This window comes from Stenella coeruleoalba, assembly GCF_951394435.1.
Source record: "Stenella coeruleoalba genome assembly, chromosome: 13".
Classification (NCBI taxonomy): domain Eukaryota; kingdom Metazoa; phylum Chordata; class Mammalia; order Artiodactyla; family Delphinidae; genus Stenella; species Stenella coeruleoalba.
In genome coordinates, this window is record NC_137159.1 from 49,224,197 (window position 1) to 49,245,008 (window position 20,812).

General features: G+C 35.9%; 1 protein-coding gene across 10 annotated transcripts in view; it reads left to right on the plus strand.

Annotated features, from left to right (window-relative positions):
• The window catches only part of NRXN1 (neurexin 1), a 961,338-nt gene that overhangs the window by 772,981 nt on the left and 167,545 nt on the right, over positions 1 to 20,812 (plus strand). For all 10 annotated transcript variants that reach the window (XM_079940440.1, XM_079940438.1, XM_079940441.1 and 7 more), the window contains one exon: positions 9,282 to 9,453. In XM_079940440.1, coding sequence (XP_079796566.1) covers positions 9,282 to 9,453 — 172 coding nt within the window. The remainder of the gene's footprint in view (positions 1 to 9,281; positions 9,454 to 20,812) is intronic.

Consider the following 20,812-nt stretch of genomic DNA (forward strand, 5'->3'; position numbering starts at 1 on the left):
GCTACGGCAATCAGAGAAGAAAAAGAAATAAAAGGAATACAAATTGGAAAAGAAGAAGTAAAACTGTCACTGTTTGCAGGTGACTGATACTATACATAGAGAATCCTAAAGATGCCACCAGAAAACTACTAGAACTAATCAATGAATTTGGTAAAGTAGCAGGATATAAAATTAATGCACAGAAATCTCTTGCATTCCTATACACTAATGATGGAAAATCTGAAAGAGAAATTAAGGAAACACTCATATTTACCATTGCAACAAAAAGAATAAAATACCTAGGAATAAACCTACCTAGGGAGACAAAAGACCTGTATGCAGAAAACAATAAGACACTGATGAAAGAAATTAAGGATGATGCCAACAGATGGAGAGATATACCATGTTCTTGGGTTGGAAGAATCAATATTGTGAAAATGACTATACTACCCAAAGCAAGCTACAGATTCAATGCAATCCCTATCAAATTACCAATGGTATTTTTTACCGAAGTAGAACAAAAAATCTTAAAATTTGTATGGAGACACAAAAGACCCCGAATAGCCAAAGCAGTCTTGAGGGAAAAAAACGGAGCTGGAGGAATCAGACTCCCTGTCTTCAGACTATACTACAAACCTACAGTAATGGTACTGACACAAAAACAGAAATATAGATCAATGGAACAGTATAGAAAGCCCAGAGATAAACCCACGCACCTATGGTCAACTAATCTATGACAAAGGAGGCAAGGATATACAATGGAGAAAAGACAGTCTTTTCAATAAATGGTCCTGGGAGAACTGGACAGCTACGTGTAAAAGAATGAAATTAGAACACCCCCTAACACTATACACAAAAATAAACTCAAAATGGATTAGAGACCTAAATGTAAGACTGGACACTGTAAAACTCTTAGAGGAAAACATAGGCGAACACTCTTTGACATAAATCACAGCAAGATCTTTTTTTGATCCACCTCCTAGAGTAATGGAAATGAAAACAAAAATAAACAAATGGGACCTAATGAAACTTCAAAGCTTTTGCACCGCAAAGGAAACCATAAACAAGACAACCCTCAGAATGGGAGAAAATATTTCCATACGAATCAACAGACAAAGGATTAATCTCCAAAACATATAAACAGCTCATGCAGCTCAATATTAAAAAAACAAACAACCCTGTCCAAAAATGGGCAGAAGACCTAAATAGCCATTTCTCTAAAGAAGACATACAGATGGCCAAGAAGCACATGAAAAGGTGCTCAACATCACTAATTATTAGAGAAATGCAAATCAAAACTTCAGTGAGGTATCACCTCACACCAGTTAGAATGGGCATCATCAGAAAATCTACAAACAACAAATGCTGGAGAGGGTGTGGAGAAAGGGAACCCTCTTGCATTGTTGGTGGGAATGTAAATTGATACAGCCACTATGGAGAACAGTTTGGAAGTTCCTTAAAAAACTAAAACTAGAATTACCTTACGACCCAGCAATCCCACTACTGGGCATATACCCAGAGAAAACCATAATTCAAAAAGACACATGTACCCCAATGTTCATTGCAGCACTATTTACAATAGCCAGGTCATGGAAGCAACCTAAATGCCCATCGACAGAGGAATGGATAAAGAAGTGGTGGTACATATATACAATGGAATATTACTCAGCCATAAAAAGGAATGAAATGGGGTCATTTGTAGAGACGTAGATGAATCTAGAGACTGTCATACAGAGTGAAGTAAGTCAGAAAGAGAAAAACAAATATTGTATATTTACACCTATATGTGGAACCTAGAAAAATGGTACAGATGAATTGGTTTGCAGGGCAGAAATCGAGACATAGATGTAGAGAACAAATGTGTGGACACCAAGGGGGAAAAGCAGCAGGGGTGGTGGTAGTGTTGTGATGAATTGGGAGATTGGGATTGGCACATATATACTAATATGTATTAAATGGATAACTAATAAGAACCTGCTGTATTAAAAATAAATAAAATTCAAAACTTCAAAAAAATACAATAGTAGAGCTCACAGGTGCTGAGTGGCCATTAAGTGTGCTAGGAACTTTATATGCATTATCTCATCAAAAGAAAATTGCAGCATGATGAAAACATTCTGGATTTAAATAGTGGTGATGGGGGCTTCCCTGGTGGCCCAGTGGTTGAGAATCTGCCTGCCAATGCAGGGGACACGGGTTCGAGCCCTGGTCCGGGAAGATCCCACATGCCGCGGAGCAACTGGCCCTGTGAGCCATAACTACTGAGCCTGTGCGTCTGGAGCCCCCGCTCGCCACAAGTAGAGAAAGCCGTCGCACAGAAACAAAGACCCAACCCAGCCAAAAATAAATAAACAAACAAATAAATAAATTTATATAAGTAAATAAATAGTGGTGATGGTTGCAGAACCTCATGAATGTTCTAAAACCACTGAAGCGTATACTTTAAAAGGGCAAATTTTATGATAGGTGAATTAGATTTCAACTAAAAAAAGAATGTGTATGTGAAACAGTTTTGGAAAATTACAAATGCAGAGGTGGTCCACAAAGTGCTGTGAAGGATGTAATATGGAATAAGTCAGTCTTGTTTCTTACTCTCAAGCTCTTTATAATACGGTTGAGGAGTTAAAACAGGTACATAAGAACTAACACCTAAAACCAGGTGTGAGGGAGGACCGTTGTGAGCTTACAAAGTTTTATTAGACAGTCTGAGGACCAAGAGATGAGTGATGTACCCAGCCTCCAGGGGAGTGATGTCATTGTCAGGATATAGTTTCATAGGATCAAAGGAGCCATAGCATTCCAAAGAATGGGGATATAATAAAAAAAGGTATACTATCCTTAATGAAGATTTGATGAGAAAATGAAAATACTATTTTCTTAGAATGTATGACCCTAAACAAGATGTTTCTAAGGTGGTATCACCCTAGATCTCAGCCACTTCTAGTTCCTTGTTGTGTGGCGCTATGAAATGTAATCAGTTATAAAGAAAGGTGTACTTTTCAGTAGCCCTACTCTTAACTCCATTCTCTGAGCATGCCTTGGTTTCAAGATCTTCTGGAACATGGACACAGTTGAAGACATTCTTTTTTACAAAGTCCCTCCAACTTGATGAGGTTCCAGTACTGATATTTTTTAGCTCTATGAGTCGGGGCACATTATCTAAAGTCTCTGAGCAGATGGGAAAAGTAGCACTTAACTTTTAGGTCAGCTGGGAGTTTCAGGTAGATACTTGGTATGTTTTTCAGTGCCTGGTACCTGGTGAGCCCTCTGGTATGTAGGGCCTAGAAAGAGAGACGGGGGACAGAGAGAACATATCTTCTATGTCCCTGGGTATCTTTGGGATCCACTGGCTGTATTACAGCCATCCAAACGCTGGCCACACAGTCGGAGGCTCCCTGAGAACCTTTGGAACCCTCCCCAGCAGTGCTGCTGCGAATCCCTTAACTCTTTTGTAGGTGTGAATATTTGCATGCATGATTTATCTTCTCAATTTGACTGAAAATTTCCTGAAGGGCAGAGAACACACTTTACATGTTTGTATTGTCTACACACTTAGCAAATGCAGAATTCATATTATTCAATTTTTATTTATTAGCTGAATGAATAAAAAAGTATAAATCAGTAGGGAAAGTGGAAGACGGGAGCGGCAACCTCATTTTTGAAATGGTGTGGGGTTTCTTTTGGGGGGAAAGGTTGCGTTTCCAGCTGAGTGCCAGGTTAAAATAACTGGACCCAAACTACTTCTTGACATTATGGCCCATCTAGATTGGTAAACACAATCTCTTCCAGCCAGTAGGACCCCTAAGTCATTCATTTGGAAATGTTTTGGGGTTAAATTAGCAATGATCTGAATCAGTGTGTTTGTTCTGAGGTGAGAGAACAGGCGGCTCTCTGACTCTGGTGCTCTGCAGTGTCACTTACTCCCAGCAATAGTGACTATAGGCCCCAGAGTCCCCTTCAGCCTTAAAACCTCTGTTCCTTGGTGAGGGTTAGTCTCTGGAAGGGCAAAACATAACACAGCCTGACTCCGACTTCAGTTGACAATGTAGACTTGGACCATGAGAGTTGTTCTGTACTCGGCAATGAGCGCGAGCATTGAGTGCATTTGAAGACATCGTCAAGTTTTCTCTAAAGGGGGGCCCTGGAGTATAGAACTGTATCGTGTTGCACAGAAGAAGCTTATAGCCCATAAACAAGCCTCCTTGCTAATCTACATGCCATCCTGGGTGGCGCACTTGTTCACTTGCTTAGTGATACTCTAAGAGTATGATAAATAAATGAACAACAAAAAAAGAAGACAATTTTTCACTTTTTACTATTTTCCTGGACATAGTTGAGCCAAATGCTTCTTCATAACAACCCCAGAGTAGGGGAAAAGAAGCAGTGGACATATGGGCATGCCATACACAAGCTAAAGCTTTATATATGTGTATTCTGTTTTATCTGTTTCAAATGCATATAGATTGAAATATATCCGCATCTATAACACACAAACATCCTACTTGAAGTATGCCCAAGATATTGAGTATACCATTAAATCTTGATCTTTGTTAAAACAAATATTTTTCCAATGAATATGTGATTACAGATGGAATTAAGAGATGCATTAACTATGGTGTTACTTGCTAAAACTTTCAAGTTCCTTTCCGGTGTCATCTTTCATTTTTCCTTTTAACTTGGTCTAATAATATAATCCTTATTCTGAAATGAGCTTTTGTGAAAAAATCAGTAATTACCTTTGTCACTATTTATTTAATGAATCCATGGAAAGACTTCATTAAATTATAAATGCCTCGTTACTGATATTCTCATAATAGATTTTTGAAATTATGGTGTGAGCCAGTTATCTATTTCAAGGAAGACACAAAGTTGAAAAATCAGTACATGTCCAGTGAAATTACTGCTGGTTTTGCTAATGCAATGTCATGAGAATTTGCCAGGGACAGTCACATTTAATCCCAGAGAATAAGAATTTGAAATGAATTCTTTTAAATTGTAATTATCTATTGGCAAGAAAGTTTAGCAAGTTTTGTTTATATAATTGAAATGACTTGCTATCCTGTCAATATGGGAGGGATGTGTTTTGAGAATATTTACAGTTTCTGAATGGATTTATAAATATTGGTCCTTTAAACATGCTTGATATTAATATTTTATAGTTTATATGCCTTTTTTAATTTATTTGTTTTTAGGGAAAAAAATTGGCCCATTGGCTATTATTTATGCTTAAGTTATTTTTCAAGGACTTGATGCAACCTGGGGTGGGGTAAATAATGTCTGAGTTAGGGTACAGTCTGTTGTCTGAGCCTACTTTGGTGGTATTCATTTCTGGTCTAGCTGACTCTGGAGTTTGAATCCATGAGATGTTAAAGATGTTGGAAGTTGAAGAATCAACATATGCAGGGAAAGATGGGCATCATTTAAAAGTCAGAAGCTTTCCAAGTATCAGCAATTCTCACTGTTTCTTAATAGTTTGTTTTACTGTGTTGCAAGAAATGAATCCCTGAGAAATCTGGGCATTTCTTTACCCTAGAAAATAAGCATTTTACATTTCATATTGCAGAAACATTTCCAGATAAGGTAAAAGACTCTTTTTCAGAGTTTGGTGCATTTTGTATCTTTAGCATTGTAATGCATCTATTCACAGAACTTGAATCTCCTTACTGATTAGAACTCTGATGAAAATAGCCTACTATAGCCTTCCTATCAGAACAAGTAGGAAACTTGAAGAATTTCTTTCCATCTATCCTGGGATAAGATGCATGACTGTAATAGAAGAGTCAGTGAAACAATCAGCTCTAGAGTAACAAATATCTCCATGTACTTGTTATGGCGAAAGAGCTGATTCCTAGGTTGCAACAGGAATTTAAACCTGTTCTGTCAAATATTTCTTCCTGACCCCAGTAAAGTCTAGGAAATGTCTCAACACTACCTTGGTCATTTTTAGATAATAAAAAAAATCATCTGTTCATGTTTAGACATAAGTAATTTCAGCTTACTCCTTTGTAATAATAAATACAACTTCAGTTAAAGCCAGTCCCTTACCCCTTTACCCCTGCTTGGGCTGCCTTAGAGCTGCCACTTGCCCTGGGTGAGGGAGCAGGGTTGTTTCTCCTCTTGTTTACACGATGTTTACTCTTCTTCTCCTTGACTCCTCCAGGGATGAAGCAGGAGAAGAGGAGATAAGGGGCAGAAATGATCTTACTTGGCTAATACAATAGTAACTGTCTAGCTGTGCTTAGCTCATGCTTAAGATTGACACTGAGGGGCACTCTTGGGGGGCATTTTGGTGGGCTTTCTTTAGTTCTCTTAACCACATCCTTCAGATGATCATTTAGGATTTCCGCCTCAGTCCCTGGGCACCCATCACTGCAACTCCAGGTTCTTTCTCTTGAGTTGTCTTAACTACTCACCACCTCTCTCCCCAGGGGACCTCTTGGATAGAATACAACATAATTCAGTGCTGGCTCTCTAACCCATGGTCCATGTATAATGCTCACATATTCCTTCTAACAAACTAATGTACAGGTGAGCCCTGGTGCAGTAATAACTTCTTGCTCTGCCATCAGAGCATCAGCCAGTCTCAGTCTCTCCCCTTGAAGATTTGTCAGGGAAGTGTCAAATCCCAGGCAAGGGCAGCTGGGGTTGCTGGTTACCCCAACTGCCCCAAGTTCCAGGAGACAAGTATCAAACTTTCTGAGATGTTCCATGAAAGTCCCTTTCCTGTGCACCCCTAAGATAAGGGAAAAGTAACCTTCTACCTTGGCGGTACATGCAAATCACATCACATTCAAAAATCCTCTTCTAATTATCATTTGCTTCTTGGTCTTTCTTGCCTCTTTAATGGGCTGCAAATAGGTTATTAATTCAGGGTCTCAAAAGCAGTTTTCAGTGCTCTTCTTTGCAAGTCTGGCTTAGGCAGTCTTGTACCTCATTTTGTAAAATGGAAGTAGAAATCTGTGTTTGTTTGTTTGTTTGCTTTTTACTTATTGGTATCTCAGTATTGCAGCTGAAACTGAGACAAAAAGAGTCAATTTTAGCATCCTATTATGTCCACATATCAGTTGCTTACTATCCTCTATAAAATTATTTTAAGCACGCATTGATTGATACATACAGTCTGCAAAGCATAATAAGAGCCTCCGTGGTGCTAACCAGAAAGATAAAACAGGTAACAAAGAACAACCAGAATTACCAAATCTGCTAACTGCGGCTAGAGGATGACCCGATATTACTAACATTCAGCCTAGTGTCATGAGTGGGAACTCAACCTCTGGAGCCCAACTGGCTGGGTTTGAATCACAGCTTTTCTCTTTCTAGCTGCATGACCTTAGCCAAGTTACTTAGTCACTCTGTGCTTCAGTTTCCTCAAATGTCAAATGCAGATAAAATAGTACCTCTTTCCTGGGGCTGTTAGGAGAAATACCAGAGTTAGTATTTGTAAAGTGCTTAGAACACTATAGAAGTGTTGTTCAAATAAAGATAATAAACCTCTTAAATAAGATTCTTAAAAAATTTCCTGTGGAGTTATATCACATATGTGTTAAAATATAAATATGCCATGTTAAATATTTTACTGAAAATGAGCAAATAGGAATTCTACCAAAGTGAAAAAATAATGAGTGCTTGCACCAAAGACCTATGCTAAAAAGATGTCTAAAAATGTCTTCATAGGCCCTTGGATAAGAGGTTAGTGTTTATTGGAATCCTGTTGTTTAGTTGTCATCTGAATCAATCTACCAAAAACCGAAATGCCTTACAATGGCATATATTTAAAAATAAGGATCTTGAGAAATACGGTAGAAAATAAAAATAAGCCCAGGGAAAAACAGTATAGCAGGGGTCTATGCAACTTGTAAAATTTCCCTACTCATTTTGACTCTGAGTTTCCTAATAACCAGTCAGAAAGGAAATGTGATTTCAAGTCATATTGTTCATCAAGCCCAAAACAAATCAAAACACAAAAAAATAAAAACCATACTAACCTGTTATAAGAAAGAGATCTTTTATGGACACTAAGAACCAGGAAGAAGAAATATAGAAGGGGACAGTGACAAGATCAGTGTCCCAAACAACATCTTCAAATACTTCCCTTCAATTAATGCAGTGTTATACAAGATTTTTTTCTTTTACAATAACCCTCAGTGTAAACTCATGCCATGCTCTTGCTGCTTAGTTCAATGATGAGAATCCAGCAAGAGGTCGAGAGGATGTGGTCCAAATCTTCTGGTTTCTGATTTTAAATTTCTGCACGAATGGATGGACTGTATGTCCTTTATATCCCTTTTCCCCCATGTCGTTCCTCTCAACTGAGGTTTGATAAAAGGTGAGCTGCAGACAGTTTGAGGTTATGTACTCTGACAAGGGCCCACAGTGCAAGTATTCTGTGCTACTGATTAAGGGCAAATCCACATGCTTTAAAAACCAACTGAACTTATGGTAGAGTTGACAGCCCTGCTGTTAGAGAAGGCTTCTCAAAGCCAGAGGACATAAGCACATGTTTCTCTTTGCTGCCTTGTATTATGAAATTATAAAGTTAACAGCCACAAGCTTTGCACTTAGAATGTTGCTTTGCATAATTCAGAGAGGTAGTTACTTTTAGATACCCATATCTTAACTTCATCTTAGCTTAGGTATAAATGAAGACTGAGGGAACTGAATTCTAACTCTGGCACCCCTCTATTTAGTTATATGACCTTGAACAACTCATTGCACCTTCCTGTGTCATAGTTTCATCATCTGCAAAATAAAGAAATTCAGTGAATTTCAGATTCTTAGCATATGATGATTTTTTTGTGTGAATAATGATTGTACTCATTAAATGCCTGTCTGTGTGCCCATACCCTGTAGAGTGATTTTCTATATTGTGAGCTTTTGTCCACTTTGTATTTAGAAATAAACTTCATTGCTCTGATTTCACCAGTTATTAAGAGGGAGAATTTCAAGCCTCATTTTTCTTGTGAAATGGAAGGAGTGGATTAAAGGAGCTATGTTAAAGAACATGAAAGTATATCCTTTAACACAGGCAGCTGTGTGCCTTGTCTGTGGCAGCCTCTGGGAAGAAGGCAGCTCAATTCTCTTGAAAGCGTGTCTTTTGGACTATCAATTATCCATGAAAGAGAAGCTTCCTATTTATCCAGATGTCAAGAACCTTGCCGGAGCTTTTCAGAAGTAAAATCGGAGGAAAGCAGCTGTTGTTCTGAAGCGTGTTTTTGAGCAATACCCTGTATGTAATTCTTATTAAATGATGATGAATCAGCACAACTTCATATAACTCTTTTTACTCCCCTCCTCCCTTCCAGCATCAAGGAAAAATCGGAGTTAAATTTAATGTTGGGACAGATGACATCGCCATCGAAGAGTCCAATGCAATCATTAACGATGGGAAATACCATGTAGTCCGTTTCACGAGGAGTGGTGGCAATGCCACGTTACAGGTGGACAGCTGGCCAGTGATTGAGCGCTACCCTGCAGGTAAGCCAGTGAATGTGTATCGGGGGAAGATTTTATGAAAAACAAACTGGAAAACGAAGCATTGTTTTCGTCCGTTTCACCCAATTTTGGGTTTTCGGAGAAACCGTCAAGTATTTATCAGATTTTAGAGTCGTGAATGTAATGCTGTCCTAAACTGTTCTTGATACAGTGTACAAATGGCATTTTATAGGAGAACTCGAAGGCACACGTTATCGTTTGCAAAATTCGGGACATCAGTGAAACCAGAAAAATGCACACATAAAAGGCACAACATGTCAAAGCTCTTTGTTAACTGGATTCTTGCATTTGAACAAAGGAAAGGCTTTGTCAAAAGTAACAAAGTTAAAATTTAAACCTAAGAGAGGGAATATCATACCATTTTTCTCTGAAAGAAAATAGGAGGAGAGTTCCTTTGATGGTGGTACATAGCTGAAACTCATGAAAGCTGCAGGAGGACCATGGGACAAACAGAGAAATAGTAAAGGAACTATGTATAGTACCCTAAAACAGCAGTTATAAGAACATGTAAGTAAATGAAATTTGTTTTCACTATCATATAACCATGGGGTTTCGCAAAGATTCTGTGACACTAGTAGTATTAGTCATTTCAAGTCTATAAAATGTATGCCAAGCTATTATTGATAAAATAAAAATTATCCTGTTCATCATTAATAAGTTTTGTCAGTACTGTTATTGAAACAGAGGCAGGAGATTAGAAACTTAAACCAGTGTTACTTGTGATTGCATATATTCTCAATTTTTAAAATCCTTTTTTAAAGTAAAATCCAAATTAAAAGTCCAAAGGTATTTTACTGAAATTATTATCCTTTCCATATTTTAGTACAAAAGAGGTTACTAAAAACATCAGTCTCATTTATCTGTGTATAGAAAGATAAAGAAAGATTAGTATAAAGAAAGATTATAAAAAGAAATTTTTATTTTGCACAATAAAAATGATTACCAAAATTTATATATAAATTTCTCTATTACAGTATTTGTTTCTTGAAAGAAATATTTCGAGGAAGTAACTAACTTACTAAATAAAGATCAATTTTTTTAGTACTACTTATGCACAATTATGGAATGAAATGTCTGTGATACCCTTTTGGACCTTTTATAATTCACAGCATCTACATCTTCAAGCCACATTTCAAACCTCTTCTATAAATCTGGTGCTTTACAAGTATTTGCTGAATTTAATGTAATAAAAAAAATACCCTGCTCTATGACAAAATTCAGAAGCAAGCACGTTAATAATATGCCCAGTGCCTTTTATAATACTGGCAAATAGCAGACACTCAATAAATATTTGCTGAATTGATGTCCTTGGAATTATCCCGGTTTTAAACTACAATTACAAGAATGCACACCTTCTGTTACCAACTTTAAAAAGACTAAGGAATGGAAGATCTGGAAAGAAAGTAACTTAAATATGTATGCAGTGCTACATAGCCCCTGCCAATCCCTTATTGCATGTACTGAATCCTAATAGAAATGTAATTTTTATGATAAATGCAGCCTTAGTGAAACAACAGAAACGTAAACTGGTGAATTTCCTAAAATCCAAATTAATCAATACCTGTTTACTGAGAGGAAGTCATTGCACTGGACACCACTGAAGATATAAAGTTGGATGAGATCTAGACTCTGCTCCTGGGGTGTTGTCATCTGTGAACAGTGAACCTGACCATGTAAAATGATAAATCCTGTTACTATTACAGTGTGGCAGTTGCCTCTTGAAGCCTAGCTTTGTTTCACCAGTTAATTCTTTAAAATTATCTTAGGTTAGTAACTTTTCACTCTTACACTTCCAAACTAGTATCTTTAAGTGCCCTATTCTAGAGAATGTTAATGGTGACTTATGAGAGGAGAGAGGAAGTCCCACTCTCAAGTTAGTTTGGGAAATTCTGGGTTAACTAAGTTAAAAATATCTATGCTTGTATTTTGTTATATTAATACCATAATGAATCTCTAGAACAGAAATATAGTATGCATTTCCCAAGCATAGATAATCAGAACCTCGTTTTCTAATGCACTAATGTGCTTGGATAAATATTTTATGTTTTTAAAAATATCTATACCTCACTATTTTAATATATTTTATCTGACTAACAACCCTTGAACTGTGCACATACCAGATACTATATTCTAGGCATACTCCAAAAAAGACATGATCCCTGTCTTTTTGTGGTATGCTAATGTCCAATTTGAATGTCAGTAGCTGAGATTGGAGCAGTGTTAATTAACTAAGTCAACAAATATTTCTATATGTTTTTCTAGACTAATAGTTGTTTAACACATATGATGTCTTATGTACCAATTAAATGGATGCTCAGTATACGAAACAATATAAAATATATTTAAAAGTCAGAAGCTGGCAAAATCGTGATAATTAAGGAACGACTCTTCAGCAATACTCAATTTAGATGCCACCTTTTATATTTAGTCGAAGATTCTAAGTGTCCTTTCACCAAAACGTATTTTCAATGTTATTACTAAATCAAAAGTGAGCAAAGTTGCAGTTATTCTGAAGGATACAAGCAAGGGTAAAACACAGAATCTGCCCTTGAGAAAATTAGAACAGCTGTGAGGAATTTCGATCTATACATATAAAAAGTTAACGATCAATGTGTAAAGAACTCAGGGGAGTCACCATGGTTGTCATCAAGCATTTTATTAATCATCTGCTCTGTGTGCATTTCAGCATGTTGTTGAGGTAGGAAATAAGCCATGAAAATTTCAAATACCTTTTTCTCCCAGCTTCATCTGCTACAATGCCGTGAAGACTGAATACAAATTTACAAGTATGCGTCATCTAGATTAAAGTTTTTAGTACAAAGTGATCTTATGTATGAGCTCAATAGAAATGTCTAGCATATCTCTTTTATATTGGTTTGTGGTATGACTATTTTTATTTTAGAAGTTTTTTTTTTGTTGTTGTTATTATTCAAAAACAGATGGACTAATGCTTTTACCACTAAATCCTGTCATCAGGAAAGTGGAAACCAAGAGACTATATTTGGTTCCTTTTTAAGTGCCTGCACTGCAAAATATAGGTATTAGGGATTGAAATTAGTAATTAAGTATAGCACTTAACCTTCCATTGTAGGATTTTATGGTAAGTGCTTTTATATGAAGCAATTCATCTGGTAGCAACACTATACCTTTAATGAAAATTACCTAAAGCATTGACCAGTGGTATTAGCCTGTAATTGTCTGGAAGGCTTTCATAGAGAAACTAATTAGTAGAGGTAGATTTTATGCTCTTCTGGAGTGTATGAAATATTCTCATAACTCAACAGTTCACGTGTTAGAATAAATATTGAATTTTCTGAATAGCAGACCCAGTTTTCATTATTTTCTGTGCATGGAGCAAAGTATAGAAATAATATTTTGCAAACCATTTAAAGTCGAGAAAGCCATTTCTTGGTGCTTATCAGTTAAAGCTCTAGAATATAATGCATCATGAATCCCTGATTTGCTCTTAATTACAGTTACAGAAAATTACAAAATTTTCTTTCTCAACAAACATAGACTTTGTCTTCTCATGATGTTAATCCACAAAACCTAACATTATTTTACTAGCCCAGACTAAAGATTTCTCCAGATAAACCACAGTTACCTTCGAAGATAAACCATTGACTTCATTTGTCTACCACAGAATGCCAAAAAGATGTTATTTATTCTGTACAAGGTCAAATATTCATTTTATTCCTGTCAAGTTAATACATCAAATCAACAAATATATACTATATTAAGGGAACTTCCTAGGCTTACCATCTTGTTACAGAGATACGTAAAAAATGTTCAAGATTAAAAATATACTATGTGGGAAAATACTAGTGTTATCATATCATAGTCAGCTAATTTCTGAATAAGAAAGATAAAAAGGGAAAATTGGTTCCAAGGAAGACAAGCCATTTTGGAGTGAGTGGTCTAGCAAGACTACAAAAAATATAGGAAATTTGATTTGGGTCTTGAAAGGCTAGATTACATTTTAATGGGATTAGCAGGAAGAGGTAGAGACAGAAAATAATTAGGAAGCTTTAAAAAGCCCAGGTATCAAAAGATAAAGGCCTAAGATAAGGTGTGAGGGTGTCAGAAAATAAAGAGGTTGAATACAGAATACATTAGAAGACCTAGTGAACAACTGAGTAAAAGGAGAGTCATTTCTACTTTTTAGTCCCCCCCCTCTCTCTCTCAATGTAACCATTGATTATTCAATGTTTTGATGCTGCAGTGGGGCCACTAGACTGCATTAGGTAACAACGAAATGGAAACCTGTGATAGGAATAAGTAGGGAAGTCAGAGATATAGTTGCTGTTTACTAAGAGTTTAGTCTATCTGGGAGGCAAAGAAGGATTTTGAAAACCTACCGATATCACATAAAACGGATTAGCTTCAAAGTTAGTAGTACAGGGTTTAGTTGCTATTAGAGTTTAAAGAAAAGAGAAAATGGCGATCTGGAGTGTTGTAACAAAGCAGATAGTTTAGGGATGGAAGATTTGAAAGAAAGAGGAATAACTCAAGGAAAAACTTCATGGAGAGGGTGTAAATGCTTTTTGCATGACCATTCAATTTGGCTCAAAGACCTTATGGGTATTATCTCTAAATCTTGACTTTGTTTTCATCTTCAAAGGCTTCAAATATTTCAGGGCTCAGGGAAAGTCATATTGATGATTTCCCTTTAAATTCTACACACTTAGTTTAGATTAATTGATTGATTTTTAGTTCAAGTCATTAATTATGTTCAAGTCATTAATTATTATGTATTTAAGCCACTCTATCATTGAAAGTTTCCTATATGGTACTAAAGTATCCATTGGTTTGAGGATTTTTATATTTTTATTTCTTTTTAACTGAATTTTTGCTATGTGGATGGTATAATTGAGAAAATCTACCTCATTTATAATCATAGAATTTGAAGGAGGGAAGGAACTTCAAAGATCGTCTCTACCAGCTTCTTCATTTTTCAGACAATAAAATGGAATCTTGGGGCTTCCGTGGTGGCGCAGTGGTTGAGAGTCTGCCTGCCGATGCAGGGGACACGGGCTCATGTCCCGGTCTGGGAAGATCCCACATGCCGCGGAGCGGCTGGGCCCGTGAGCCATGGCCGCCGAGCCTGCGCGTCCGGAGGCTGTGCTCCGCAATGGGAGAGGCCACGATGGTGAGAGGCCCGTGTACTACAAAAAAAAAAAAAAAAAAAAAAAAAAAGGAATCTTGGAGAGGCTAATGGATTTGATCAGGATCACTATGCTAGTTAGTGGCAGTGCCAAAACTACACTTGGAAACTCCTGTCTACTGGCTCTGTTTGCTTTTCTTTATACTGTCTGGGAGACAAAAAACAAACAGAAGAGAGATCATTAGATGTATCCTTCAACATAGCAAGGTATATTCTTCATAATTAAACATTATGATTTACATGGTCAGGCATAACTGTCTATATTAGTCCATGTCACAGCCTACTGCTTCTACTGACCCACACAGACACACATACACACAAAACTATCGTATGAGTGTTAAAAAATAGTAACATATGAAATAAAAATAAGTTTCTTACAAAAACCATAGTTTTTGTTCTCACTAAATTTTTGAATAGTATTACTTATTAGTAGGCACTGATTATTTTTTAACCTCACTTTAAAAACTTTATTAGCAAATTAAGGAAACCATTATGAATCATACTATTTTACTGTTCCTGCAGCAAACTTTAGGTTGACATGATTTCAAACTTTATATATTTACTAATTTATATTTATTTCTCAGTGACATCACTTGAAACTTAGTTGATTTCAGTAGCTAGAAGAGGAATGGTTCTTTAGAGGATTCAAGTATAAGAATTCTTAAGTATTATTCGGGAGAAAAACTGTATCTTAATAGAAGACTTGCCCCTGTCTTGGTTAAATGTAGAGATATGGGAAGAGTGTGACTGAATTTTGTTTCCCTCCTACAAAGTAAGGCAGTGAAAATCTAACTCACTTATGGAAACTGATAAACCATATAGAAGATGTGAGTCATTCTTTAAATACACTATAAGTTTGGGGTAGGCTCCAACAGAAGACATGATTATCAGGACTTGGCACATAATAAATAATTAATAAATAATTGTTGAATAAATCCCATTTCCTCATTTAACTTCAATGTCAAAGCATTGTCTTTTGCTCATTTTTTTTTTTTTTTTTTTGCTGTACGCGGGCCTCTCACTGTTGTGGCCTCTCCTGTTGCAGAGCACAGCCTCCAGACGCACAGGCTCAGCGGCCACGGCTCACAGGCCTAGCATGTGGTATCTTCCTGGACCGGGGCATGAACCCGTGTCCCCTGCATCAGCAGGCGGACTCTCAACTACTGCGCCACCAGGGAAGCCCTTGCTCATGTTTTTTAGCCAAAACATACATAGGTGCATGGATAAATATTTATGTGAATATATAAATGTTTGGCTTTCTGTTTGATATAGTTAACTGTTTACTAATCCAAATTATCCAAAGTAAAGCTTCATAGTGTGAGAAATCTGAAACTTCAAATACTATAGCTTTATTAGAATTAGTGACTAAAACTCTGACTTTTTCCGTTTTAATTATCTTCTTTCACGGTGTTCAGTTTTTCTGAGACTTTGGGGGCTTTTCTTAATGATGAAGCATAGTGAACTTTTTATTGAGCAGTATATTAAATACGTCTACCTAAAATGCTTAGCTTCAGAGAAATTGTATCCAAGGAGATGGAAAGAAATGATATATTCTCAGACTTCTCACTTGTTCTAATATATTGTCAGTGACCTGCATTTTTTTCTTTTTTAATATCAAAGCGTGCTTACAGTTACTGTAACACAACCATATTAGGATTTTTAATTTTCTGATAAAAGAAAGAGAAAGGTTCTCTCATGGTTTGATGGGCATCATTTAGACTACACAGTCTGGCAAACATAGATAATATAAATATATATAAATGGCAGCCCTTCTTCATGGTTTCCAGAAGATTCCCCCTTTATCTTCTTGTTCCCCGTCATTGTTTCCAAATTACAATTTGTTTAGAGATTTAAATTCTTATCATAATAAAGGGAGGTGTTGATTTCACTCCTGAAAAATACTTGGGTTAAACAGAGAATGGCATTATCATAAATTTTAAGTGAAGGTAACCGAAAATGTTGACTGAGGAATTGGGTTCAAGGGCTCTTCTTCAAAAGTACTGATCAGGATAATGAATCTACCTACTAGTTAAAAACAATGAATCACTTATGTCAGATACAAAAAAAAAATAGTTGCCACTATAAATGAAAATTTAGTTTTTAGGAGTTGAGATAGAAATAGGTTTTCAGAAATAGATAAAGGCTAAAAGTCAGAGAAATTACATTTTTAAGGATATTAGTCTTTCAGGAAACTTGCAGGTGTTCGGTTGATTTTGTAGAGATTTATAGTTTTGTGACAATGCTTTTATAATTTGATTATTATCCAAAAGTATCTTTATTGTAACATAGTTTATAATTACCTGAGTTCAATGGGAGATCAGCCATGTTCCCAACTTAATGATGGGCCCTTCTTTTAATTTTTTCTCAAACACTCTGATTCCTATTTTATCAAGAGGTTTTATTAAATTGCCCAGGAATATTTACATAGTTTTATGATAAATACTGATAATAACTAGTATTTTTATGTGTGATTAAACAGTTTTTTAAAAATTCTACTATTTGCTTTTTTTCCTCTCAACTCTTAATGTGAGCATTTGAGTACCACCTAGTAAGGCTCGTACTTTTCATACTATTTCCCTTTGTCTGCTGTCTACCCACTTTTCTTATCTTGTTAGCTCAGGAATTAGTTGGTATTAAATGTCATTTTTTTCCTAGTAAACAATGACAGTTTGTTCAAGAGGTAGCAGAATAGCAAAAAGGTAAAAATTTCATACACTAATGTTGAAGTTCTATATGAAGTACAAAAATTAGGTAACTATCTGCAGTTTTAGATTAATCTAGATCAATTTTTCTTAACTTCCTTTGAATCTCTGCCTCTATAAGAATCTGATAAATAGGGCATCTTATCTTTAGAAAAATACACAGAGATCTGCATGTATACTCAGTGATGCATATGATTTTTAGGGGTTGTGCCTCATCCTTATGGACCATTAACCTCTGAATTAGAATGCAGAACCTCTGCTCTGGGTGATCTTAAGGAGGTCTAGAATTCAGAGGAAAAACTAAAATCTATTTAATGAACATATGAGGAGGAACTTCCTCCTACCCAAATGAAGCAAGCTTCCAATGAAATGTAACTGCCCTTTATTAACCTTCTAATAATAATAACCTTCTAACCACTGATGTTGCCCTGGATGTAGCCTCTGCTAGTTCAGATAAAATTCTTTTTCTTTAATAGAACAAGCCCAACTTTTGTACTTCCAATTTAGAAAAATTGTTCTCTCAAATATGATTACAAGAATGTCATAATCCTTCCAATAAATGGATTTTGACCACTGATACTGTGCTTGCTATAATTCTAACATTGGTGCATTGCATAATAAATATCCTTAAAATCGAAGTGTGTGATTTGAGGGTCTCATTTGGATAGATTTATTGGTAAGTCATCTGAGGATTATGAAGTGTGATGGTGAAATAACAGTGTCCAATGCAGTCAAGACAAAAATGACTATTAATCTGACACCTTTGGAAAGGATTACTTTTTATTATTGTGAGGGCAAGGTAATAAAGCCCTTTGCATGTATAGAGGAAAGTTTAGAACTCATGGAGAAGGATAGTTTATCTCTTTTTCTCTCTGTACTAGTTAATTTTTCACCTTTTTCTCCCCATCACATTCTTAATCTTAATAATAGTTTATTCTCTTATATATGTACTTAATTCATTCCAAGAGAACACTGACAAGCCACTCCTTCCTTTCCATGAAACATAGATCCTTAACATAAAAAATGTTATAACTAATTAAGTTAGGAAAATATATATTCACGGTTCTGTATTATGAATGAACTACCTCAGATGTGACAAACAAAGGCATTTTTGGCACTATCCAAAGTTCTCAATTTAAAAAAAACAAATCCATCTAGGGCAAGGATTGGCACACTTTTACTGTAAAAAGCCAGGTAGTAAATATCTGGCTTTTGCGGGCCACATGATCTTTGTCACAATTCCTCAGCTTCACCACTATAGGTCAAAAGCAGCAATAGATAATAAGTAAATGAATGGGTGTGGTTATGTTCCAATAAATCTTTATAAAAGTAGATAGAGGGACACATTTGACCTGTCGGCCACAGTTTATTGACCCCTGATATAAAGGCATGACAGAAGGACACAGAAACCAATCTGAAAGAGCTCCTACTAGCCAGAAGGAGCTATTTGAGCAACAAAATATAGTATTGGATTATAACCCAAATAGTGAAATAAATATCTGTGAGCACATACTGATATTAAGTGATTGAGTAGACAGACAGATAGATAGACAGATAGATAGATATGTGCGGGAGTGGGCACCGCTCTGTCTTACAGAAGAATTCCAGTACCAAATGTAAAAGGGTGATGGAAGTAGAAATTCAACATTAGAACTTCAAAGTAATAATTGTTGAAGGCAAGATTCACCAATAGATGCTAAAATTAATGGGTAGAAGTTTGAGTAGAGGCTAGTAATTTATGTAATTGAAAAGTGTCTCCTGCAAGGGGAAAATAGAAACTTTCCACAGAGAAACTCAGCAGACCACCTTAACTAAGTGGTTGAGTTAAATAAACATCACGAGTAATAAGAAATATGGACCTCATGCACCTCCTGATACGATGTGCTGAGAGAGGCACTTTATTTCTCTGGTATTCTTTGTATTCTCAATTAAAATTCGTGACCTCAGTCTAATCATGACAAATACAATGTGGGAATCTGGACTGGATCCTGGAACACAAAAAGGACATTAGTTAAAAACTGGTAAAACCTAATAAAGTCTTTACATTAGTTAATAGTGTACTAACAACATCAATTTCTTAGTTTTGGTAATTGTCCAATGGTTATTTAAGATGTTAACAGTAGGTTAGGCTACATGTAAGTTATGTAGAACTCTCATTACTATCTTTTACAACTTTTCTTTAACTTAATATTTTTTAATGATTTTCATTTAAAAATACCTTTTATTCAATTCTGTATATTATAACATTACTCCAGAAAAAAAGATTTTAAACCACAAAACTTCATGTCTTTGTAAAACTAAGTTAGATATAATTGTTGTGACTAAATTGTATATTAACATGTTCATATGGTTATTAGGAAAGTACATTTATTCCTAAAGAATATTAACCTAATTTCTGTAATAATCCAAAGTTGTAACCTAATCTAATATTTTAGTTTTTAATTAAGACAGAATGACATAATAAATGTGAAAACCTTTTGAAGTATGAAGCTTTTAAATAGGCCATATATTAAAATTTAAATTATGATGAATATTTTGTGTCAGATTTAGCCCCATGGGTTGACTATTTCTCAAAGAAAGACTTTCATCTTAATCATTTAAAAGTCTGTTTTGGTTTTAGCCTTATGAGTTTTACTGCATTAGAAAGCATCTATGGTTCCAACCCCCATCCTGGAAATTTGAGACTAACTTTCCTCATGTTAAGTATTATTGAAGTAATTTGTCATCTTGAGCATACTATCTATACTGGTGGCCTGAACATTTAAAATGACCGTTGAGAACCCAAAAAAGAAGATACTTAACATAAGTCTGTCTAGATATTACCATGTGTATTTCCAATGAAGCCATGAAGTATTTTAGCTAGATATGTGAGATATAAAGCTGGACAGAATAGAAGGACATTTAGCTTCATTTTTCTACGCAGTGTCAACTAATTGGTAGCACGCCATAATCATTTTTCAGGGTCACATTTGCTGGAGCATTTTAGAAGTCCACGTGGAGTCTTCAGTTCTCTCATTTATTATTTTTATTGCTCAGTTAGGCAGAGGAGTTGGATGAGGGTGTATTTTCTCGTTAGAGGAGAAACAAACAAATAGAAACTTTTTAAAATGCAGAGGTTTGCTTTGCAGAAAAGAGGGGCAGGATGGTGGCGATCACAGTAGGAAACACACCTGGGGATCATTAGATGAGTCTTGTGCTTTGTGGAAGTGGAGTTCAAATAGAAGATTAAATCCATCACATTGACTCAATAAAGAAAATGGTGTCGCTCAAGGACTGGGGTGAAGAGGTAAAGAGAACTCACCCCAAATCCCAGATGTTCACAGAGCTTATTTCAATTCCTGGCTTTGGTAGGATCTAGCATCAGCAACAGCGAGTTAGGCATTCTATGCTGGGCACTCCATACTGGCACTGTGGTGGTTTTTTTACATACATTTTCTCATTAATGCTCACAAAATCTTATAAGGCAGCTTGTAGT